Here is a 22169-nt window from a genome sequence, read left to right on the forward strand (position 1 = left end):
CGCCTAGTTTCCTCTGACCTCTGACATCAACATGACGTTTTCGGAAACATTCTTTGTAATGTGCATGGAAATCCCATCATTTCATCCGCTTCCTGTCCAACTTCAGTGAGCCACACCTCATGCATTCAGATGCTCTTGTGTGATTTGCTGATTTGTTATTGTCTTTAACAATGAATTGCACAGGTGTGATTAAAAAGCTGGGCGGTCTTATTTCATACATACAGAAACTATTGCCCATAACTCACCCTCAGCCATCTGTCTACAATTCCTAATAGAAGAGAGCAATAAGACAACCCCGTCTTATTACTGTCTAGTGAACCCAGTTCATTATGACATTGATATGCCCATATTATAAGTACAATAAAGATAAATTATCAATATATTATTTGTCCCTATTGGTTGCATTAGAGCAAATGTTTTAATGTCTATTGACGAGCTTACAGAAGCAGTAACAATTACAGTTCACGATTATTGCCATCCCCGATAAAGATGTGTAAAATACCTTAGATAATATCCATCTTTAATTGTAGTAGAATAATCTCAAGCTGTAAGTATTGCTGCAGTCAGCCAACAGGAAGTTTGCTAAGATAGCTGTCTGTCTCATTTCCAGGTGATTTAACTGCTGTTGTGACTAAATATGGCTAAGTTTAGACAAGAAGCCATTTTCAGGTATCCACATCGACTTATGTCTACCTTACTTAAATGGCACGTGATCTTGTCTTTCCATTTTCAAACAGTGACTCTGGCTCCATCCGAATACTTCTAGTAATAGTAAAAATGCTTAAGTTACCTTCATTTATGGCAAACAAGAGCGTAGCACGTGTAAAAAAAACTACAATATTCTTTTTAATTTTCTATTGTGACATACAAGAAAAAAGCAACTCTAAAAGGCCAATAGCGTACCGCGCACGTGACGTCACCAACTCAAGAGCAACGCCCCTTTTGCCGCTTAGGTAGGGCATACAGGTAGAGAACACCCGTAGCAACCAGCTATTACACGCACAGCAGAACCAGCGATATGACCGACTTTACAGCCGTTAAACTTTCCCAAGACGATGTTCCAGGCGCACGGATTACTGGTCGAACTGTCGAAGAACACACCAACCTTCAGCTCAAACGATGGCTTGAGTGTCGAGGGCTTAAAAAGACCGGAAAACGGGCCGAGTTGATCGAACGGTAAGCTTTGTTTATTTTTCCTGCGCGGCGGTCATGGCGTCGTCGGCCGTTTTTTTGTTTGTAATCACCGTCCAGGGATCGGTATATGTTTAATGTTTGTCTTATTTGAAATGTTTTTGAGTAAGCTATCCTGGTAGCAGGCTATCATGTTAGCGCCTGCTACCATGATAGCCTATATGCTATCATGGTAGCAGGCGCTTCATTATTAACATGTCGGCCACCAAAATACTCTTACCTGTTCACTACTTGATGTCGCTGGAATTGGGTCAGGATGTTCTTCGGTTGTGCCCTTTCCTCCGACAACATGCTTGCTACATATGTACTTGAATTTGGTAACTTTTTCCGGGTTGAACTGTTGTGTAGGCTGACCGCACCGGTGTACCCAGCGCACACATTTCTCCTTGGCAGTCTTGAAGAAAACATCCTTCATATGCGGCCGATCAGCGTACCTCGAGTCGCTGTTGCACGTTCCATAGCAACAATGTTTAAAAACCATGGTTTTAGATTTGGTAAAAGCAGTCGTTTACCGAGTAAAACCAAGGGTAATGCACGTCTCTTTTACAGCGAAACAGCGGCGGACTATGCAAGCTTGTCCTACTGCGTACCACGTGATGTGACGTCATCGTGACGTTACGTTTCTAAAAATAGCTTGCGCGCAGGAACGCTATTATAGGTGTCAGTTTGTGAAGGATGTTCTTAGTGAACCCTTAATCTTTTCTTTTATTTGTAAGGTTATTATGAGTATGCAAGTTGTCACTAATGCAAATAGGCCATAATTAAGCATCCAATAATAGTACTGTTTAATTAAGTTTAAAAATAGGGAGCTGTTATAATTATTGCTACTTGGCTGCTATGATGCATACCACCAATACACATTTTTCATAGTAAAATCCTTTTTAAGCATACAATATAGAAAAGGTGACACACAGTTCTTCTCTAGATACACTGTCCAATTTCATGCAGATCAGACGTAACGCAGGCAAAGTGGCTCCCTTTGTCATTTTCATCAGTACGTCTCAGTCATGCGTGAAGGTTGCTTTAACAGATTTGCTTTGCCATTGATGTTATGTCTGCAAAGAGGAAGACGCCCATGCATGAAAAGAGGAAACAACCCTGCTTTTGAACAAGCATTTTAAAGAGTTTCATCAGTGAGCTGATAAATCTGTATGATTTTTTCAAATCGTTTTGAGCTTACAGTTTAAAAACAGATACAACTCTATGCTAGCAAAAGTCATGTAAAGATGTTTTAAATGGATAGCTTTTAAGACGTACAAGGACAAATAAAAAGAATTATATATAGAAATATACCAGCAACATGTTTTTAAAGTAAATCCATAAAATCCCTGCAGATGTCCACAAGTTGTTTAGTTTTTGTTTGTTTTTTTAACATCATTTTAGGTCGACTGAGCCTTGTCTTCATTTAGCCCAGAAGCCCATTTCAAAATATTTCCAGTCATTGTTTGATGACTGAAGGAGCACCACCCATCGCCGCTTCTAATTTAATGCCTCTTTAATACGACAACAGGCAGGTTGCATGGCGCATGCCTGTTACAAGTAACTTTCTTTTCTAAAGGTTGAAGCATTAAAATCTAAATAATGCATGAACAGCGTCAGATAAGCATAAAAATATACATAATATTGTAATATTTTAGCAGTTGCAGGAATAATTGTTGCTTTTCTGTTTAAAGGAGCATTGCACACATTTAAAGATTAAATATTATTAGCTTTTATTTACCATACATGCCCTTACAATTTCCCCACATGTAAAATGAGTTTTCCTCTGTTTACAGAAGTTGCCTCTATAGGCTAATCAGTTCATGAGAGAATGATTCGGGTTGAATCCTCGGGCCGTGTGTGTGGGTGGGACATACTGCTCACTCTCGTTCATCTGGCTACTTTGTTGAGTCTCCACCACCACCACTGACGCATTAGCGAGAGAATACGGGCTAACTTCTATATTTATTGCTTTCTTACCTCAGCAGACATTGCGCCTCTAAACAGAACAGTCGCATTGACAGGTGCTTTTTCTCTTCTGCAATACGCGTGCAAAACACTGGTGTCATTTCAACTTGTCGCCAGAGGGGGCACACTTCTGCAAAAACTTTGGAACTTTCACTATGCTCTTCTAAATTAAAAGCAATTAGATCATAACACACATTTTTGTTTAAACTTTTTTCCCGCTAAAAAGTAGTTATATGATATTGTGGTATAAATTCTCCTCAAAGTTATCCCACCGAGAGAATCTCATAGTGGCCCGTGCCTATTTATGTTTCTCTCAGCTCATTCCTAGCTGATGAGCCACACTTGGACGTTTCCAAATGTCCACTTGTTCTGCCGTCGGTCTTCAGACACCGAGCAATGAGATACTTGTCAAAACGCATCTTCAAGTGATTTCTGTAAGGATTCATACTCTATGTTTGCTTCTGCTGTACGCTGCAACACAAGATCAACACGTCATATGCATAAACAGCGGTTCCAAACTCAAACCTCTCAGCACTTTTAAGCTAAACGCCCTGGGGAGCTGAAACATATGGCCGACCAGCTGGTAGGATGCCCAAAAGGGAATGACCGGAGAGGTAAGCACTCTTTGCAGGAGGAAGGTGTGTTTACATTTGTGTATGTCTGTTTGTGTGAGTAAGAAGGACCAACATGATAATTCAAAGACACATACAATTCCCCACTGCCGCTCAAAATGGCTTATCCTGAAATAACCTCTTTGTAAACTCTTTGTACACTCTTTCCGTCCTGCTTGAGCATCTATTTGAGAGCAAACAGACAGGCAGAGCAGAGAAGGGTACCTTTGACCGCTGGCGTCGCCAATCAAAGGTCACATATTGCCAAATTTCCAAACCAAGTTCACAGGAGTCCTCTACCTGCAGGATTCTCATAACGCTGAGCGTTCCCAGAAGCGACTGCAGCAGGGGAGCATGCAGCTCACAAACAAAATCAGCAACCGATAAAGACAGTTGGGTCGCAGGACGAGATGCGTGGCTTAAGTAACTGTGGGTCTAAGCATTAAATGCAAAAAAATGCTAGTTTTTCCTAAAACTAAAGTATAAGATTTACAGCTATTTATGAATCTAACTGGTGGTTGCGGGGGGGATGCTGCCTTTTGTAAAGTTAAGTATAAACAATATCAGATTGTCTTATTTCCTGCTAGAAAATGACTTAAGATACCAATCTTTAATAAATATTGGACAATTACCACAAAAGTCTTACACCAATCTGGTAATTAGAAGGTTTAGATAGACATCACAGACCATAACCTCTCGAACTGCCGCCCTGCTAATTACTGGGTTGGAACTGGATAGAGTGATCTACTGTGTGGTAACTCAATAAGGCCATAGCCTCCAAACTAATAATATCTCCTGTCTGGAGAGCAGACCAGCAGTGGGAGTGTTTGGAGGGGGGTGTCGGGGGTGAGAAGCAACAAATCCACGCCTGAACAGCAACGCAAGTCCAAATGTCTAAGATTAGCCTTAACAAAGGCGAAAAGTCCCCAGCATGTACATCAGTTTGTTTAATAAATGGCTTAGAAGTATCTATGTTTAGTGACTATGTGTGTGCCAGTGTTTCCAAAATGGGTATGTGGGGGGGCGTAGTTAATAGTGCTGCAACCAAAGGAACAGAGAACTTCTAAAATCATCAGATGGATAGCCTGCGCAGCTCATTACGTGGCGCGGGCTTGAGATTAAGACATAACCTAACTGAGAGTCCATCTGCACTGTGCTCACGTGCGCAGCTCGTGTGCAACTAACTTCGTAAAATCCCCTCCATCAATCAATACAACTGCACCACACTTGAACCATTCATTCTATTTTTCTGCCTAAATGGGGTTGATGTTTGATTAATTGTGTCGCTAAATCCTCTTATCCCATAGTAAGCATCTACAGCTCAGTAGGCCAGCTGTCAAGAAGGTGGGAGGCCCTGGGAGGAGGGGGGTGGAACAGAGCCAGGGAGGAAGGGAAGCAATGGTTGGTGAGATGGACGGATGTAGTGTGAGATGGGAGGATGGGGGGAGGGCTCTGTCCCATTTCCCTTCCACACCACCACCACGCTGCCTTCAAATCTCCCTGGTGGGAAAGGCAAACCGTCTACGTGCTTATTATCTGCACAGATGTGTTATTAAGAGTAGGAATGGACCAGCAGGAGACACCCTATAAAGTGAACATTGGGGAAAAGTGTAAAAAATTAAATTACAAACGGAGATGCGCTGATCAGTCTTTTCCTGGCAGATACCTTTGAATGACAACAGTATGTTTATTTTTTTTTTACTTTTTGTGGGAATCCGCATGCTTCCATTTGCCTGTCACTTTGCTGCAGGTACATCTGATTTCCCCACTGAGGAAAAATGAAGGGCATTCCTATTCTTTCTATTTTGTTCCCTTTTTTCTCTGATGTCTGACCTGTCATAATTTACATCAACTACAAAACTTAAGGTGCAGATTCTTTGACGTAGGAAGTAGTGTTGAATCCAAAGGAACATTATGGGATTACAAAATTTCTGCCACTTATGCATCGATGTAGGGGTGGGTGATACAGACTTTACAATTTATCAAGATATATTGTGGTATTATTGTGATAATGATCAAAGTGATCATAAAAGACTATTTACAGCTTCTTGCAGTCTTTTTTTAAGTCACTGTATGGCTGTGACTTCATGTCAAATTAATTAGAGTTCCACAAACAAAAATGCTGTGCTTAAAAAATATATTTAATAGTATAACATATAACAGACTAAAACAAAATAGTCTTCATCAGAACTCTAGCCACTTAACATACTGTGACTTTTAACACTAAATAACACACAGTAACTACATATAATTCGATTTTTGAATTTATTGATATTTATTATTGCTCTCAAGGAACCAAAGGTGCAAAGAAATAGTACACATTACTATACGGACAATATTGGCAGTGTTTGGGGATTTCAGACACCACCAGTTGGAATGTATTGTTGTCATGATAAAGCCAAATTCTTATCATGATAAGAATTTTTTTTATGATAACAATAAAACTATTTGATAAATGCTCACCCCTACATCAAAGCATATGCCCATAACCTATCTGATAAAGCTCAAAAAAGCCCATTAAAGTACCATTGCTATTGGTTGATGCAGTTATAGTCCCAAGGTTTTGTGAGTTCTAAAGATGCCGTCACACCATCTCCTATCTAGCCATGTATGCTGGCATATTAGTAAACACATTTATAATGCGGGTTTAAACATAAGTAACCAAAAACGAGTTTGTGGGAATCAAGCCCTGGCATGTTTCTGAAATATACACATCGCTTTTGCGTCACTGCTGTTCTGAATAGTGCATGTGCAGTGGGATCTAGACTGTGGATGTACAAGTCATGTGAGCGCTGCGCTACTGCGACAGATTGGTGCCTCTCAAAAAAATTTACCTGGTTTTACTTTAAAAAAATTACTCCTACTGCTGCTGAAACAATATTGATTGTTACAGTCAGAAAAAATAACATCAATAACATGGGATAACTGCTTAACGGAGATACCAGCTTGCTAAATATTATCGTAACAGTGTTAAGATAATAGGAATGGATGGCGCTCCTTTTGTGTGTGCATCAATACTGTTTGTGTTTCTCATGATCACAAATATTACAGCCAATTTATGCCTTTTGAAGCATAAATTAAAGAAACAATATATTAGCTTGTCAGCTGTCAGCCAGTGCAAAGCAACAGACCTGGAAAGCATCTCAGAAGGAATCTCAGAAAGAATCTATGGTGCAAACAACCAATGAAAACTAAATATCAGCCTTTGCCTGATTAGGAGACATATATATAGGCTGAAAAGGGGAAAAATTTATTATTTTTTTCATATGCAGCAAAGTGTCCAATTTTGCCTTGCGGACACCTGTTTCACTGACATATCTCTTTTTGCCTACAGGATAAAGCTCTTTTTTATTCCTTTCTTCCTGAGAACTTAAAGAAACGAGAGAAAATGTTATTTTCAATTAAGACAGACGGCTGTGAAAACACACGAAATGGAGCTGGTGAACTTCTCTGACCCCCGAAATGTGCCCTCTGGTGAACTTAAACAAATATTCTTTGAAAAAAAAAACGTTAACTCAATAACCCAAACCCTTTCACAGAGTTTGCCAACATCTAAGAACTGACAAACGAACATAAACATTTCATTTTGTAAATATGAAGCACATTTCATTTGTTGCTGTTTTTTTTTCTTCCGCATTTTTGCGTCATTAAACACGCAAAGACCTTCCAGAGAGACAGAGAGACATATTACACAGAAGCAGAAGCGGCAGATCGATTTGCGAGGCCAGTGCTGAGACAAGGACAAGATAAAGATTGTTTTGCAAGTGATAAAAAAGTTTGAAGCTTAAACAAAACGAGCCTACAGAGAACAGGCTGACCAAGCAGCCCTGGAAAGCAAACAAACAGCCGTACTAAAAGGCTCAATGCAAATCAAAGCAGCCACCCTCACGGCTGAGCCTGATGAGGTAACTCCGATTAGTTCCTGGAAGTAGTGAACTCCGGCTACACAGGAGGACTATGAGGAGGTGGACACAAGCTCATGCTGTGACCCAGGTTGTGTGAGCAGGGCAACCTGACTGCTGGACTCCACAACCGACAGCAATTACTTGTGAGAGAAGAAAGATTATGGCTACAACTGTAGAAATAAGAGAATACTGATAAAAAAAATAGATATTAAAGGGAAGTTATTTTGATTCCTTTTAAACAAGTTAGGATAGTTCTATTGGCTATGCAAAACATGTTAATTAGATTTTTTTACATTAGATTTCACCACCTCAATTTCATTTCACCTACTTTGACTCCTTTCAGAATGAGCTGTTTTTAGGACTTTGTCACTTTTATGCAAATGAGCTGCAACTTATAGCATAAAACATATACCTAAAACATTTAGCATTTTAGAGAAACACAGATGTTACAGCTGCACACAACGGATTAGCCCCGATGCAAAAACTTTGAGTGACCGATTAGCAGATTTAAGTCTCATTTTCTCAAACCCCAGAACGTGAAAAAATCCTTTAATTCACTGTACAGTGTAATAAAAATAAAAAAACTTTTAGACTCAAGCACAATTTGGTCCTATCACTCCGAGGTAAAACAGAACACAATCTCTGCGATGCTGTGCTGAACCGCTGTGGTTTGAGATAAACGCTAAAGTCGGACACATACTGATGGTTTTAGAGGATGTAATCCTCACAGTCATCAGCTTAAACAGAATGAGACAGAAACATAGAAAACTGCATATTCAGTTGTGCTGGCATGAAGCACTGCCAAAACCCCCACCACTAAACAGGTGAACAAAAACACGAAGAAATGCACATTGAACAATGCTTGTAAATGCAAAAGAAAAAACAAGTGTCACTAAGTATATATCTGATTTCAGGGATATCTAAGTTGAAAAAGTAGGTATGCATGCTTAAGGCATTTTATATTATCGCTTTCAAGAGTCAGAAAACACTCGTAATGAACAACATCATTATACCTGTTATAATCAATGTTATAATGTATTAGCAGCAGCAAGAATTATTGTGGATTTTTAGCTTTAAACAAAACAATTTACAGTTCAGACTAAGAGGTTTAGATTGTTATGTACCATAAGCCATAATCATTGCTATACCCCTGGCAGATTTAGATGTAAAGCAATCCTTTAATTTTACCTAAATGTTTTTCATATTGGAAGTATTATTTACATTTTTGAAGCACCCCGGCCCGGGTCCTGACATGAATCTGATAGAGAATCTGTGGAGGGAACTAAACATTAGGAGAATGACAAAAAAACCTTCCCACCTCAAAGACTTGTAGCTTAACTCCAGAGTTCAACTGTTAAAATACCAGGGCAATAAGCAACAATTATATTCAGATAATTATAAGCAGGACTTGAATGCTGCAATGCAAATTAAGATATTTTTACAGAAAATCCTTTTAATGATTTTCAACATCCCATTTTTTAATCAGATATAAATGAAAACCATCCATCTATTTCCTATATCCACTTATCCATGGAGGCGCATGGGGCTGGTACCTATCTCAATGGGCGAGAGGGAGGTTTAAATCAAAACTTTGTTTTTTGTTTTTTATACTCTTTTTCAATTGTTTCTACATCTTTTGAGAAATGCCTGCCTTACTTCCTACCAGAAACAAACTTCTCTGTGAAAATCATAAAATTAAATCTGCCAGAGATATGGATAATTATAGGCTAAACTATATCATATAGTGAGGATCTCATAGAGGCGGCAGTTTCATCATGAGCAAAAATAAAATTAAGTTGATTTGTCTTGATTTAGGTGTGACTGGAAAAAAATAAAAGAATGAATAAAGAATAAAAACACATGCATGCATGTGTTTTATTACATGTGACCCATTGTCTCACAACTTGGTCACAAGCAAATAAAACAGCATTAAAATCCATAGAGTCTTTATACAAACAGACCAAAATATTGGTCAAAATACCATTAAGACAGCATCATTGCAAGATTTTAGAAAAAACATGGGCTCTCGGTTTAGGAGAATGTTTTTAAATTCTCAAATCTTTTTCTTATGTACAAAATTATTAAAGGTCTGTCATCTCCACCCCTTACTCAGTTTGTAAATATAAGGAACAACACTTCTCGTATAACAAGAGGGACAATCAGGGTAAATTGTGTTGTTCCTTTCCGGAAAAGTGCTTTTGGTGAGAGAGCATTTTGGGTTACAGAAGCGCAGGAGTGGATCTCTATCCCTCAGACAATCAGAACATCTGCTACTTATAATCAATTTAAAAAAACAACTAAATAATTGGTTCATAACACATCACATCTGTCAACATTCTGAATAACAAGCACCTTCTCCTAATCCATCATGGGACCACCTGTGTTTTTGTCATCGGTACGAACAATTAATTTAGTTTTAATTGCTTCTTATACTTTTCATGTTAATTAAGTGATTGATTGCATTGACAAATTTGTGCAGTTTAGTCATTTTAACCTTGTTTATATAACCATAGTTTTTTTTATTTTTTAGCAAGACAAAATTGCACTTTGTCCAGGGACAACAGATGAAAAATAGCCTTTTTGCTAATTCTGGGCGCATTTACAGAATGTTAATTAATGTGCATTGTCCCTACCAAATAAATAACAGCTGAGCCAGAAATCAAAGTTCTCCATTCACCAGACTGTCTTCCAGCCATCGCCTATGATCGTGAGATGCGGAGCAGAACCGAACGGAGAGTCCACATACAAATGGGAAGTGCAGCGCTGTTCCTCTGGATTGAAACAAGGAAACCTGATTTGGTTCAAGGAACCTGAGGAGATGGATGTCTCGGTTTCCCTCCTGATTTCACCTCTACAATCCAGTCTTAGATGAGCGAAAGACAACGCATGAATGAGTGAATGGATGGATGAACAGAAGGACAGACTGAAACGATTTGTTTTCTCGCACTTACTACTTCCATCTGAAAGCTGAACTGACGTGTGTGTTTTATAAGATAGGCGTGAAACTTTTCAGATTCAATTCCCGCTGTCAGAAAGTACCAAACGTAAGACACATAACGGTTAACGTAAAAATCAAGAATATGAAAATATTTCAGTGTCTAACAGGTACACTTTGCATTTAATCCACACCTAATCCTCAACCTCAGAATGATATGGATTTAATCACAGCCCCGTCAAACATCCAGATGTGCTCTCAGCAGAGATGAGACCAGAGCAATCTGCCCTCGCACCATCAACAAGGTTTTTAACCCCTGAGACTCCAATGAACGCGCGTTTGTTTACACCTGTAAGCCGGAGTGATACACCAGCTCCTCTCAAAGGACACTTAAGAGAACAATAGCTCTCTGTTATCTACACCACTCACAGATATAATCACACACGCTTATGAACAGCGAAGCGTGTTCGAGTGAGTGGGCCTCAACACATCCCAGTCCAATCTCGGGAAGGGGAAATAAGAGGAGAGATGCTCATCCACCAACAGAGGGACTCAGACTGACAGGCAGTGGAGACAAACAGGGGTGGGGAGGGAGGGGGGGGGGCAAACCACGGTGGAAGGGGGCTAATAGGAAGGGACAAGTGTTGAGAGTTAAACAGATAGTGAAGGACAAGGCAAAGAGAGCTGCAAGCGTCCTTTAAGGTTGAGTGACATTCCCGCTGAACACATGTGAGACCTCAAGTGAGTCACAAGCTCTCAATTCTAGCAGTAAAACAGCAAAGCCTTGTAGCTGTCACAACTGCTTAAAATTAGTCATTGGTTTAAAAAGCACAAACCACGGCTCGGGTGCATGAATCCTAGAAAAAACGAGGTTGCAACACCGGCAACTATTCCCGCTGCATGTGACAACAGGTAGGCATGAAGTGAGGTCAGGTTTCAAGGAGATCCGCGGATTGGACTTAATCAATGGAACTAATAGAAATAAATAGAAAGGGTTTTCCTTCAAGATTTCACAAACACAAAGCAGGAAAAACCCATTTACTCACAGTGACCACAACCCATTTCCCTCCCAGGGCTGCCTCCGGCTGCAGGTAGAGAGACGGGGTGCCACATGGCCAAAAACACGGGAGCTCGAGCTGAGTTTCAGCGGATCCCCGATCGCACACTTTCTAGGAGAGAACAGGAAGGAAAGGCTCCATGTGCTGAAGGAGGAGCTGTTTTCGAGTTAGTAATGCCAGGGAGGGGGGTGCGGCCCTGCATAGCAAAAGGAGGCGGAGTCCACCGGGCGCCAGTTATAGGATTACCCAGATTATCCTTACACGGAGATCAATCCCACAGGAACAGTTTGCTGGCCGACTGCTGCACAAATCAGCTCTTCCACCACCCACTCAACCCGTGTCTTTCCCTCTGTGCGCGGTTCTATAGCTGTGCGGTGGGGACACCTGTTGCAGAGCATGACCAGGGTGTCAAGCGTATGGGGAGGCGGGGGTCAAACTTAAAAGAGCCCCAGAACAACGAGAAGACTCCGATTACTAGCTCGTAAAAAGGGATCAAGACTGGAGACCATGTAAAGACACTGCAGGGAAACTCAATAGCAACCAGAGGGTTTTTTTTTTCTTTCTGTGTGTCAAGGACATTTCTGTAATATATCTTGTTTTTTCTGTGTAGATTAAACAAAAATAGGCTGAGAAAGTGAAAACATGGAAGCAGATATTAAAGAATATTCTCTTTCATCTCGTTTCAAGCATCTGAAATCTCCCATCGAGCCAGAAAATAAACGTAACAGCATGCATGCTGAATGGTATTACTTGATGGCATGGGGAGTTCTTCCTGAGCGCTGGACTGCTATGTTTATGTGTTTAACAAGTGTTACGGCATTCCAGCACGTTAAGAATTGTCTTTTTTCCAAAGCTGTGGGACGGACAAGAAAAAGATGCTGCAAAGCGACGACCTTGATGCAAACACAGGCCAGAAATACACCTTAAAGGCAACAGAGAACAATAGCTGGCCAATCGTCATGCAGCAGAAACAAACTACAGTACATAGCCAGTAGTTTGCTGTGTGACTCCTAATAAAAATACTACTTCAACAGGATTTGGTTTGAATGAAGCAAACGACACAAAAAAAAAATCAGTCATTTGTTCACAATTCAAGGACATTTAATCTATTTTCTCATGCAAGCACAGCATATGACGAACAAAAATGTCCCAAGCCAATGAAGGTGAAGCAGGCACTGATTTTAGTCTGCAGCTGCTCAGCTTTAATTTATCCCACCCACCCATCACATGATCATCTTCTGAATTAAAAACTGCAGTCCTGAGATCTTGAGAAGCTTTCCTTGATATGTGCGCACGTCTTTCCCTCTGCGTGACTCAACAGTTTCCTTGTGCAAGACACCTGGGTCGACACTGGATCGACTAACCACACATTACTTGAAGGAGACACTCCGGTAACCCTAGCCTCTCGGCGACAGTAGTTGGGCAGGAAAATCGGTCGCCGGCCATGCAAATGAAAAAAGAGAAGTAACCCCAGAGGAAGAACTTAAGACTATCTTTTTATTCCTAAAAGCATGCTGTCTTATGGTAGTGTGTCATGGCCCACATAAAACATGTCAAATCAACTCCTGAGAGCCCTAATTAGAAATTAGAGATGTAACACGGATTACAAAGACATGGGAGGAGGATAATTGGCATTGCTAAATTTAGGTTACACTCTTTAATCTTAAATTTGAGTTTGAAATATTATTATCAGCGCACTCTAACCTCAGGAGGAAAGTTTTCTTATATTCTTGTCCCTTCAAAAGACGTTAGTTTTGACAATGATGTAACATGTAAAGTTTATTAGTGAAATAACAATTTCGTTTTTTTGGGGTTTTTTTTACTTTACTTTACCTTTTTGGTTTGGATAAATTTTACCAAAAGTTTTGGAAGTTTAAGGTATTTTGTTTGTTTAGGCACCAAATCTACTTTGCTCGGGTTAGGAAAAGAGGTTTTTGGCTAAAATACTTGTTTAAGTCTTTAAAAACTAAAATGAAAAAATTAAAATGGAAAATCAAATCCCATGAGAGAATTTAAAAATAGATACGTAAGGTCCAAGACAATAAGGAGCTTTTCAGCTGTGTGAGTCATAGGCGAAAAAGAGATAACCCCCAGAAGAAAGATAAATTTGTCTTACTTTTAAAGAAAGAGAAAGAGGAAAAATTATCTACATAAAGAGGTGTTTTGATATCTAAATGAATTGCAAACTTGTGCACTTGTGGACCAACGAAGCCTGACTTTTAACCCGTATACTAATGCAATATTTGGGCTGAACATATTAGCTAAAATAAAATCTAATGTTCCATGTGTTTTTTAGGGCTAAATTAGAACAGTAACCTGAAATAGCACCAAAAACAGATAAAGGCTGCCGCTCTTTGGAGGAAAGATCAAAGGTCTAACTTAACAACGTGTTGCTAATTTTAACCTGACAATAAACAACTTTTAAAAGAGTGGAGTTTAAGTTAACACGATAGCTGTGATTTGGAACATTACATTTCTGTTAAAAAACCTTACATTATCGATGCACAACCATTATCTCTAAAGGTTTGACCATTAAAATAAAACAATTTTTGTTACTAAAGAGAAATACTATATGACCTCCGTGCAGGAAATGATAGTAGACCTACATGGTTCACAAATTATCGTGGGTATAATATAGAACGTTATATAATAAGACAGCTTAAATTTTGCATGTTATTAAAAGTACAGCTAAAGGAATGGTCAATCTAGAAAATTTTTAAAAAGTCATGGTTTCAAAGCCATTAAGAAGATTCATAACGTTACTGTTGTTTGAAGTGCTTTTAATGAGAGACCAAAGAAATTGCATAGAGTGGGACAGGGTTACCTCTGCTCCACATGTTGCTGTGCACTGTCAGTCAGCTGGCCTGAAGAAGGCTAAGAAACATTTCCCTTCACTTACAGAAAGTGAGTTTTCAGCTGTTTAACAGCAGTTACAAAAAGTGAGGACAGCCATGTCATCCGACTCTTATTAAGGTAACGCTGTTTAAAAGAAACTATACCTGAATCAATTTTTGTCTGGTTAAGAAATATGCTTTTTACCCAATGTATTATGAGTTAAAAGACGTCATTTGATCAAAAACAATTGACTGATTGGTTGTGCGGTCAAGCGAGTCCAGACATTTTTTTTTTTTTTTTGTAGGAATAAGCACCGAACTGAGGACAACCCAGGACGAATTTTCTCTGCCAATGGAACAACGAGGGGCTTTGACATTTCCCTATAAAAAAATAAAATTTACCTGAGACGTAACCATTTATGTCAAAGAAAACATGTAAAACTTGATGAAACCTTGTTTCTTCCTAGAGGATTGTGCACGGGCTGGAGGCGGGTGTTTAGTCTCGTGCATGTCAACTCGGAGGAAACCAAATGGGAGAGAAAGAGGGTTTCATATTTGGAAAAAATTGTTGGGGGCGGGGCTTATAGATCAAATTAAAGGTTTCTCCTCACTCGTGGTTCAATTTTGTGCAGGATCTGGGTTAGTTCCTTTAACACTACAAATAACAACCTACAGCTCAGACCAAAATTACTCATGCCAATTTTAATAATGTACCACTACACGTTTTCTCGGGCTAGAAGTAATATTTACATTTTAAAGCCAGAGTCTGGGCGTGAGTCTGACAGAGAATCTGTGTAGGGAGCTAAAGATAAGGGTGATGGAATGGAGACCATCCTACTTCAAAGACTTGAAGCCTGTAACCATAAATTAATTGTTTAGTGGAAACATGTCAAAAGCTTTAAAAGAAAACTGGCACACAATTGACTGTTTTAATATATTTTAAGAGAGGTCCATCTCATTTCCTATCAGAAGCAAACTTGATGAATGGATGAAAATTTTCTTAGATCAAAATGAATAATTTTTGGGTGTACATGTATGAGTGATGCGTCTGTAGCTGTCTTAGCTACAGGAGGAGATAGCCTGACTAACAGCCAGTCCATACCACCTTGTGTGTTACTCTACAATAAGCAGAACTGCCAAAATCTGTAACATTTACTGCAATATGCACATAAAGAAACTACCAATAACTTTAGTAGCTGTTTTACTCCATATATTTGCTTATGTCATTGGGCGCCAAGGTATTAACGCCTGCTTTTCTGTTTTTAATAACAGCAAACAGATCATGTCAGACAGGTTTGTTTTAAACCTTTGTGCAAATACAATGAGACTGCTCAATTTTTCTCAATGTTATCATGCCGTGAGAATCTTATACCGGCTCACGCTTGTTAGAAATATGGGGAAACATTACGTCAAGGTACTGAAGATGAAAGTGGCAGTGAGACTGAGCGCGACCTTGCCTCATTCTCCCAAACAATATAACTATCCTGTTCCTTTTGCAACACCCTGAAGATTAAACATCACCGCACTGTAAACATGACAAAAGCCACCGCGCTTCTTGGTGTGTTTTTCCGCAGAGGTATTTGAGCTGCACATGTTCTAAAATGAGTTTGGCAGCCTGAGTGTGAATGTGCTTAAAAGGGATTTGTAGTAAGAGTAACTATACAGAACCATGAGTAGGTCCCTCCTCACTTTGCTGTTTTTGCAAAACCTTATAAAGTCATTATAAAAGGAAGGAAAAATCTTACCATGACTCACATTCAGCATATTTTAATAAGCTATAACTCATAGGGAAACTAATAATTCAGAGTCAGCTATTTTTTTTCCCCTGCCATTATGCATTAAGCATTAATTCCCGCACTCTCTTAGTTTTTCAACTCGACAATTTCTGCACTCATGTTTGCTTGCTTGGTATTTTCCCCTAAGAAAATGTTTTGCAGACGCGCTAGCCGCTGGGGCTGTGAATGTGCACCTGCAACCATTTAAAAACATTAATCAAGCTACTGCACAGCTGCTCGGTTGATTGCAAACTCAATCCCGCCAAGATCAGAGAGAAGTAAGACAAATCTACAAAAAAAAAAAAAATAAAATAAAATTACATCCATGCATCGATGTGTTGTTACAGTGATATTAGCAAAGAGATAACGAAAACCTCTAATGACAAAATACTCCTGCAGCCCATTGGTCTTTCCAGGTTCTCAGCGTGATTAAAGCTGGAATTAAATCATGGCTATGACCTTCTTCGCTAATGACTAATTACTGGCAATTAGCCCAGAGAATGGCCTCCTTACGCCCCGTACTTTTTTTTTTCTTCCCCTTATTCTCGGCACATACGCGCACAAAAAGACATCTGAGTCTTCCCACTCACATACAAACGCACACGCCCAATGAAAAGCATTGCAAAAACACAAAATGCCCATTGTATATATTGTGTGCGAGCACACGTGTTGGCACTGAAGCGTAGCCGGTCTCAAGCTAGAGTGCCTGAGCAAACACCTGAAGAGGGCCACGCCTTCCTTACCTGTGTGGTTTATTCCTCGCTGTGCACGACTCAGCACTGAGGCTGCTACTCTACAACCCGCATTCTTCAAGTCATGTGATGCCGTGATACGTGCATATTTCACTGAAATATGCACATATGACGGATTGCACGGATAAAAGGTTTCTTGGGTGTACGTCGTGGCTTTGTGTTTGCGGTTTGAGTGCACGAGGAGGTGAATCAACGACCCTTGGCAAGTGATGAGCGTTCACATCAACTCTGATGACTTCTTCCCCCGCCACTCCTACTTCCACAACCTCCATTTCCCCCTTTGCTCTGCTCCCTTCCCTCTTCCATGCTGTTCTTCTTTCTGCTGTGACTTCCCCGGCTCTGCAAGCCAAATAAGTTCTCACCGTCAAAAATAAAAGCAGCAAGAGGGCACTCGTCAGCTCGTCTGGAATCACTTCCACTGACAAAAAATAAAAATTGCTGAAGCGCAGGGAGACAGAGGGAAGGGGTGAGGTGTGTGGGGGGGGGGGGGGGGGGGGGATAAAAATGCTGATTCTATAGCTGCTAAGCCCCGGGCAGGCCTGTGTGTAAACCTGCTGAAACATAACATGTCTGGGAAAAGCTGAGGAGGAGGAAGATCACGAAACAATCCCTACATAATCACCAGCTTGTTTCTTGACTCCACACGCCTTCGGCTTCATGCTTGTAACAGATTACAAAGGTTGACCATTACAGAGTGGAGAAATGAGCGCAATTTATGACTCCATTACGCCCCTGAGTGTGTGGGCCGTCGATGCAAAAAAACATGTCACAAATCACCGTTGCGAGCCAAGACAGAGACAAAGGAAGACTTGAAATGATCTCACAGCTGATTTTTTTTTTTTGTGTTGTTTTGTTTGTGTCGTTTTTTTTCTGAGTGCTGCGACACGTGACGTAGAGTTTAGAAATAAACGTTCGCTTCTTTCTCACTTTGAGGAAATTTTTGAGGCTCAACAACGCCACTTGGGACTGCTGTGGGATTGCGTAACTTTCCGCCGCAAATTTGGAACGAGCAGCATTCAAAGCTCTGAAACTTCCAATATTAAGACGTTTCCCTCGGGACGAACAATCACAACTGAGAACGCATCAGAAATATGAGGCAGAGCAGTTGAGAACGTGTGCGTGACTCTTGAGATGCCCATATTACTGCCTGATCAGGAATTGACAGTGAAAGTGAAGCCCCTTAAGATGGGGTGTGTGGGGGGGGGGGGGCGGAGACCGCTCTGTACCTTCTGTACCACGGGTTTCCTCTCTAGTGTTTCCCATCCACATCTCTCTGTCTTTCCCTGAGGAGCTGCATTCATTATGGAGGCAATTTTCAGCCTCACTAGATAGTCCTGATACAGCTGCGATAACACAACAAAGCGCCTGTTACAGTGCCTCGCAAAAGTATGCATAACCTTTGAACTTCTTCCCGTTTTGTCATGTTGCAACCACAAGTCTCAATGCATTTCAGGGAATTTTATCTAATCCGTCAACACACACTAGTGTACACTTGTGAAGTAGGGCTGGGTGATATGATATATCTCTGATTTTTTTATAAATATTTTACCGAATCCAATTAATCGATTTCGCTTCTACTTTGTCATAAAAGCAAATTGCTGCAAATATTTTTTTTAAAACTTACTTTTATTTTAAATAATCTCATCTGGATGTTGACCTGAAATCAAAGAGCAGCTTATTACGAGCTTTAAAACATGCTTATAAAACAAGATGGCAGGCCCATCAATAGTAAATAATGAAAATACAGCAAAACGTTGGCTGCTAGTTGTATTGCACATCTAAGAACAGGCCTCACTTCGCTGGAGTAACTTCACACCAACTTCAAAAAATAAGTAAACGAGTAAATGAAAGTGCTTCGCCTTAGGGTAAAACGTTTTCCTCTTTGGAGTCTTTTGATAATATATTTACCCAAACATATATTCAACATTGCATGCTATCACCAAAACAATTTCCCCTTTCAGGACTGATACAGCGCAAAGGCTCATTGAAACTCCCGTCATGCATTGGCAAATAAATAAATAAAGAATCTTGATTTTCCAAAATTAAATCTTCAGGAGTTGCAAATTCGGTTTAATAGATAAAATCGGTTTATCGCCCAGCCCTACAGTGAAGTGTAAAGAAAATGACATTAAAGATCTGAAAAGAGTGTGACATTCATCTCCTATACCACAGTATTTATGCAGCATGTACTTTGTACCTATTACGCCGCTAGTTAAACGCTGAACTGCATTTTGTCGCTCCGCACCTGTACGTGTGCAATGACAATAAAGTTGTATCTAATCTAATCTAATCTAATTTATCTGTTACTTTGATGCCCCCAAATAAAATCCAGTGCCCTCACCAGTCACCGCATTAGTAATCGGAGTCTTTTCGGAGGTTGATTTAATCTTAGTATAAATATAGCTGTTCTGTGGATGGCCCGTGGCTGTCGACCTAAACTGACAGTCTGGGCAAAGAGAGCAGAGAAGCAGCAAAGAGGCCCTTGATAACACTGGATGTCCAGAAGAGACCCACAGCTCATTAGAGATAATCTGTCGACAAGGAAATCCTTAGTCGTGCACTCCACAGACCAGGCCTCTATGGAGGAGTTGCAAGAAGACATGCAGTTGCAGAAAGAAACGCACTAAAGGTCCTCTTTGCAGTTTTGCTACAAGCCATGCAGGGCACACGGAGGACACAACAGCGAAGGAGCTCCGGTCAGATGAGGGGAAGACTAAAGTTTCTGGCCTACATGCAGAATGCTAACACTGCAGATCACCCTGAACACACCATCCCCGTGGAGAAGCATGGTGGCAGAAGCATCATGCTGCCGGGACCTTTTCTTTAACAGGGAGGGTAAAGGATGAATACAGCTCAATACAGGTCAACACTGAGAGAACATCTGTTAGGAGCTGTGCTCAACGTATTTTGCAGATAAACGAGTAAAAGTTTCATTCTTGCAAAGCTGGCGGAGACAGACATATACCCTCAAAGACCTGCAGTAAACAATTTACGAAAACGACGGATCAAGACCTTTCCTGTTCACAATTATGGACTACATCATGTTGGGGTCTGATTTATAAATCCCCAATAAAAGAAATTTAGTTTGTTGTGGTGACCCGATAAACCTAATACTTTTGCAAGGCACCGTATTCCTTTTCCAAAGAGACCTTTCATTTCCCTGCAACAGTCTACTGTCATTGCTTCTTCTATAAAAAGCCCGTCATTTTTCCACTGCTCTAGTTCAATCAATGTGTCACTCTGGGTGGGGGGGGGGGGGTGGCATCACATGATAGTTGATGGGTTTGTTTACTCGGTCAGGCTCAATAATCATTTATTCAAGATTCAGATTAACTGTAAAGCCAAGCATCTCATGCAGAGAGAGCTCGGGAAACCAAGCAATAACCACTCCACACGTTGCCCGAGCGGTCACTCGGGATGAGGGAGAGAGTCATCAGCCGGTTCAAGGGGAAAGTCACAGAAAAAGGGGTGACCCGAGAGCTGCTTTGCTGTGCAAAATCACATCCCCCGATGTTTTCCGGAGAGACTCCCACTGCGCTGACCGCCAGGCCGCGTCGAGGACGCACGCTCCTCTCCGCCACCTCAAAGGGACTCCCAAGTTTGTTTATCAGCAGAAAGCCGACATTCCTCCGCGCAGCTACACGCAGCCCTCGTCGGATCTGACCACCGTCCCAGACCAATAAATTGCGCTTCTGTCTCGAACAGTTTAGCAAGAGACGCGCGACAAGCGCCATAAATTACATAAGCGCAATTAAAGTGCCAACCTCTGACCTTGCCAGAGCGAGCGCAAGCGCGATCACCTGACTTTCTGCGATGGCAACAACTCTCGATTCGGCGTGAAAAAAAAAAGAAAAAGAAAAATCTCGTTTAACAGCTTAACTTCACATCCGCGGGCAGGACTCGGCTGGTTAAAGTCCGCCAAACAGTTTCGCTGAACAGACCCACGGAGAAGACGCCATGAAAACGAACCTCCGCGAGTCAAAACAAAACGCCAAGCAACAAGCGGGGTCGATGGCAGCGAGGATCGCCTCGCTTAGCAGCGCAAGGACTTTTACTTACTGAGGTGCAAATATGGATCATTGCTGTCCATAGTGAGCGAGTTGTTGCGTCGGTTTCCTACAGTGGTTGCCGCTCCGCATCCCAGCGCATTCCTCTCCCTCTCTCTCTCGTCTCTCCCCCTCTCTCTCTCTCTCTCTCTCTCTCTTTCTCTCTCTCTCTCTCGCTCTCTCTCTCTCTTCTAGCCCGACTGAACTCTGCAAGGCGGCTCAGCTCAGCGCGGGGGCCCAGCCAGGGAGGGGGGCGCGGCAGAACAGGGCTTCTCCCAATGACAGCAGTGGTCGGAGCCCTGTCGAGCTCCAGCGCGGATCATGATGAAACATTTCTCCCACTCTGACAATGTGTTGCAATACCTGTTTCTCTTCCCCCCACCCCCACCTATTTCACAGGCTTAATTTTCATTTTGGCGAGATCAAATAAAAAGTCCGTCTCTGGCACACCCGCAGTCGAAAGCGTGCGGCCGTGATTCTGACACAGAGCGTAAACGCCGTGGCAACATTTTTAAACCGATATCACCGATTAATACATCGATTAGTCTGCTTCAGCTGAGTACACGCTGTTGTAGCTGTTTCACACATCTGGGCTTTTAGGCGAACTCGTCAATGCGCACTGCGAGTCTCCCCCCAAATATAGGTATATATCGCGCTCCATATGCTTAATTAATCGCGCAATTACATTTTTCTTCCTCAACGCAAAGCACTGTTTTTAATCTCCCGCAGTGGTTCTGTGAGGGGGGGCTATTCCTCCTGTGTTTACCTAATTGTTAAGAGCGAGTCCTGGTCTGGATACCCCCCGCAGCCCCCCAACCCCTCCTCACACCCCTGTTCAGAGTGCGGGGTCATGCAGGGGTGAAGCTCCCGGTACCTCAGAAGGTTATCCAGGAGTCAAGCCGCGCTGAGGCATTCACTGTGCTGAACCGCGGAGCGGCCAGACGCTCCGTCAACGCCCCGGCCCCGCTGACCACTCAGCGGACCCCCTTTATAGACCTGCCCCGCTAATGGAGCGAGCACCCGCGGATCCACCGCCGTCCTTGTAACAGCGACCCATAAAGGCGCACAGGAGGAAGCTAACCAAGATGAATTGCGTTTTTTTTTTCTCTCTCTCT

The 22169-nt window shown here is 41.4% G+C and overlaps 1 protein-coding gene across 3 annotated transcripts in view; it reads right to left on the reverse strand.

The window, feature by feature from the left end:
- rxrgb (retinoid X receptor, gamma b) overlaps nt 1–21246 on the reverse strand; it is a 45479-nt gene extending 24233 nt beyond the window's left edge. Inside the window, exons 1-2 of one of the 3 annotated variants that reach the window (XM_021317649.2) lie at nt 21068–21246; nt 11636–11758 (exon numbers count right to left, since the gene is read on the reverse strand). In XM_021317649.2, the coding sequence (XP_021173324.2) occupies nt 11636–11702 (67 nt within the window). In that variant the 5' untranslated portion in view covers nt 11703–11758; nt 21068–21246. The remainder of the gene's footprint in view (nt 1–11635; nt 11759–21067) is intronic. The other 2 variants (XM_021317650.2, XM_012864818.3) reach the window with 2 other exon arrangements.
- Nucleotides 21247–22169: the final 923 nt, after the last annotated feature.

The sequence above is a fragment of the Fundulus heteroclitus genome, chromosome 9 (genome assembly GCF_011125445.2).
Source record: "Fundulus heteroclitus isolate FHET01 chromosome 9, MU-UCD_Fhet_4.1, whole genome shotgun sequence".
Taxonomy (NCBI): Eukaryota; Metazoa; Chordata; class Actinopteri; order Cyprinodontiformes; family Fundulidae; genus Fundulus; species Fundulus heteroclitus.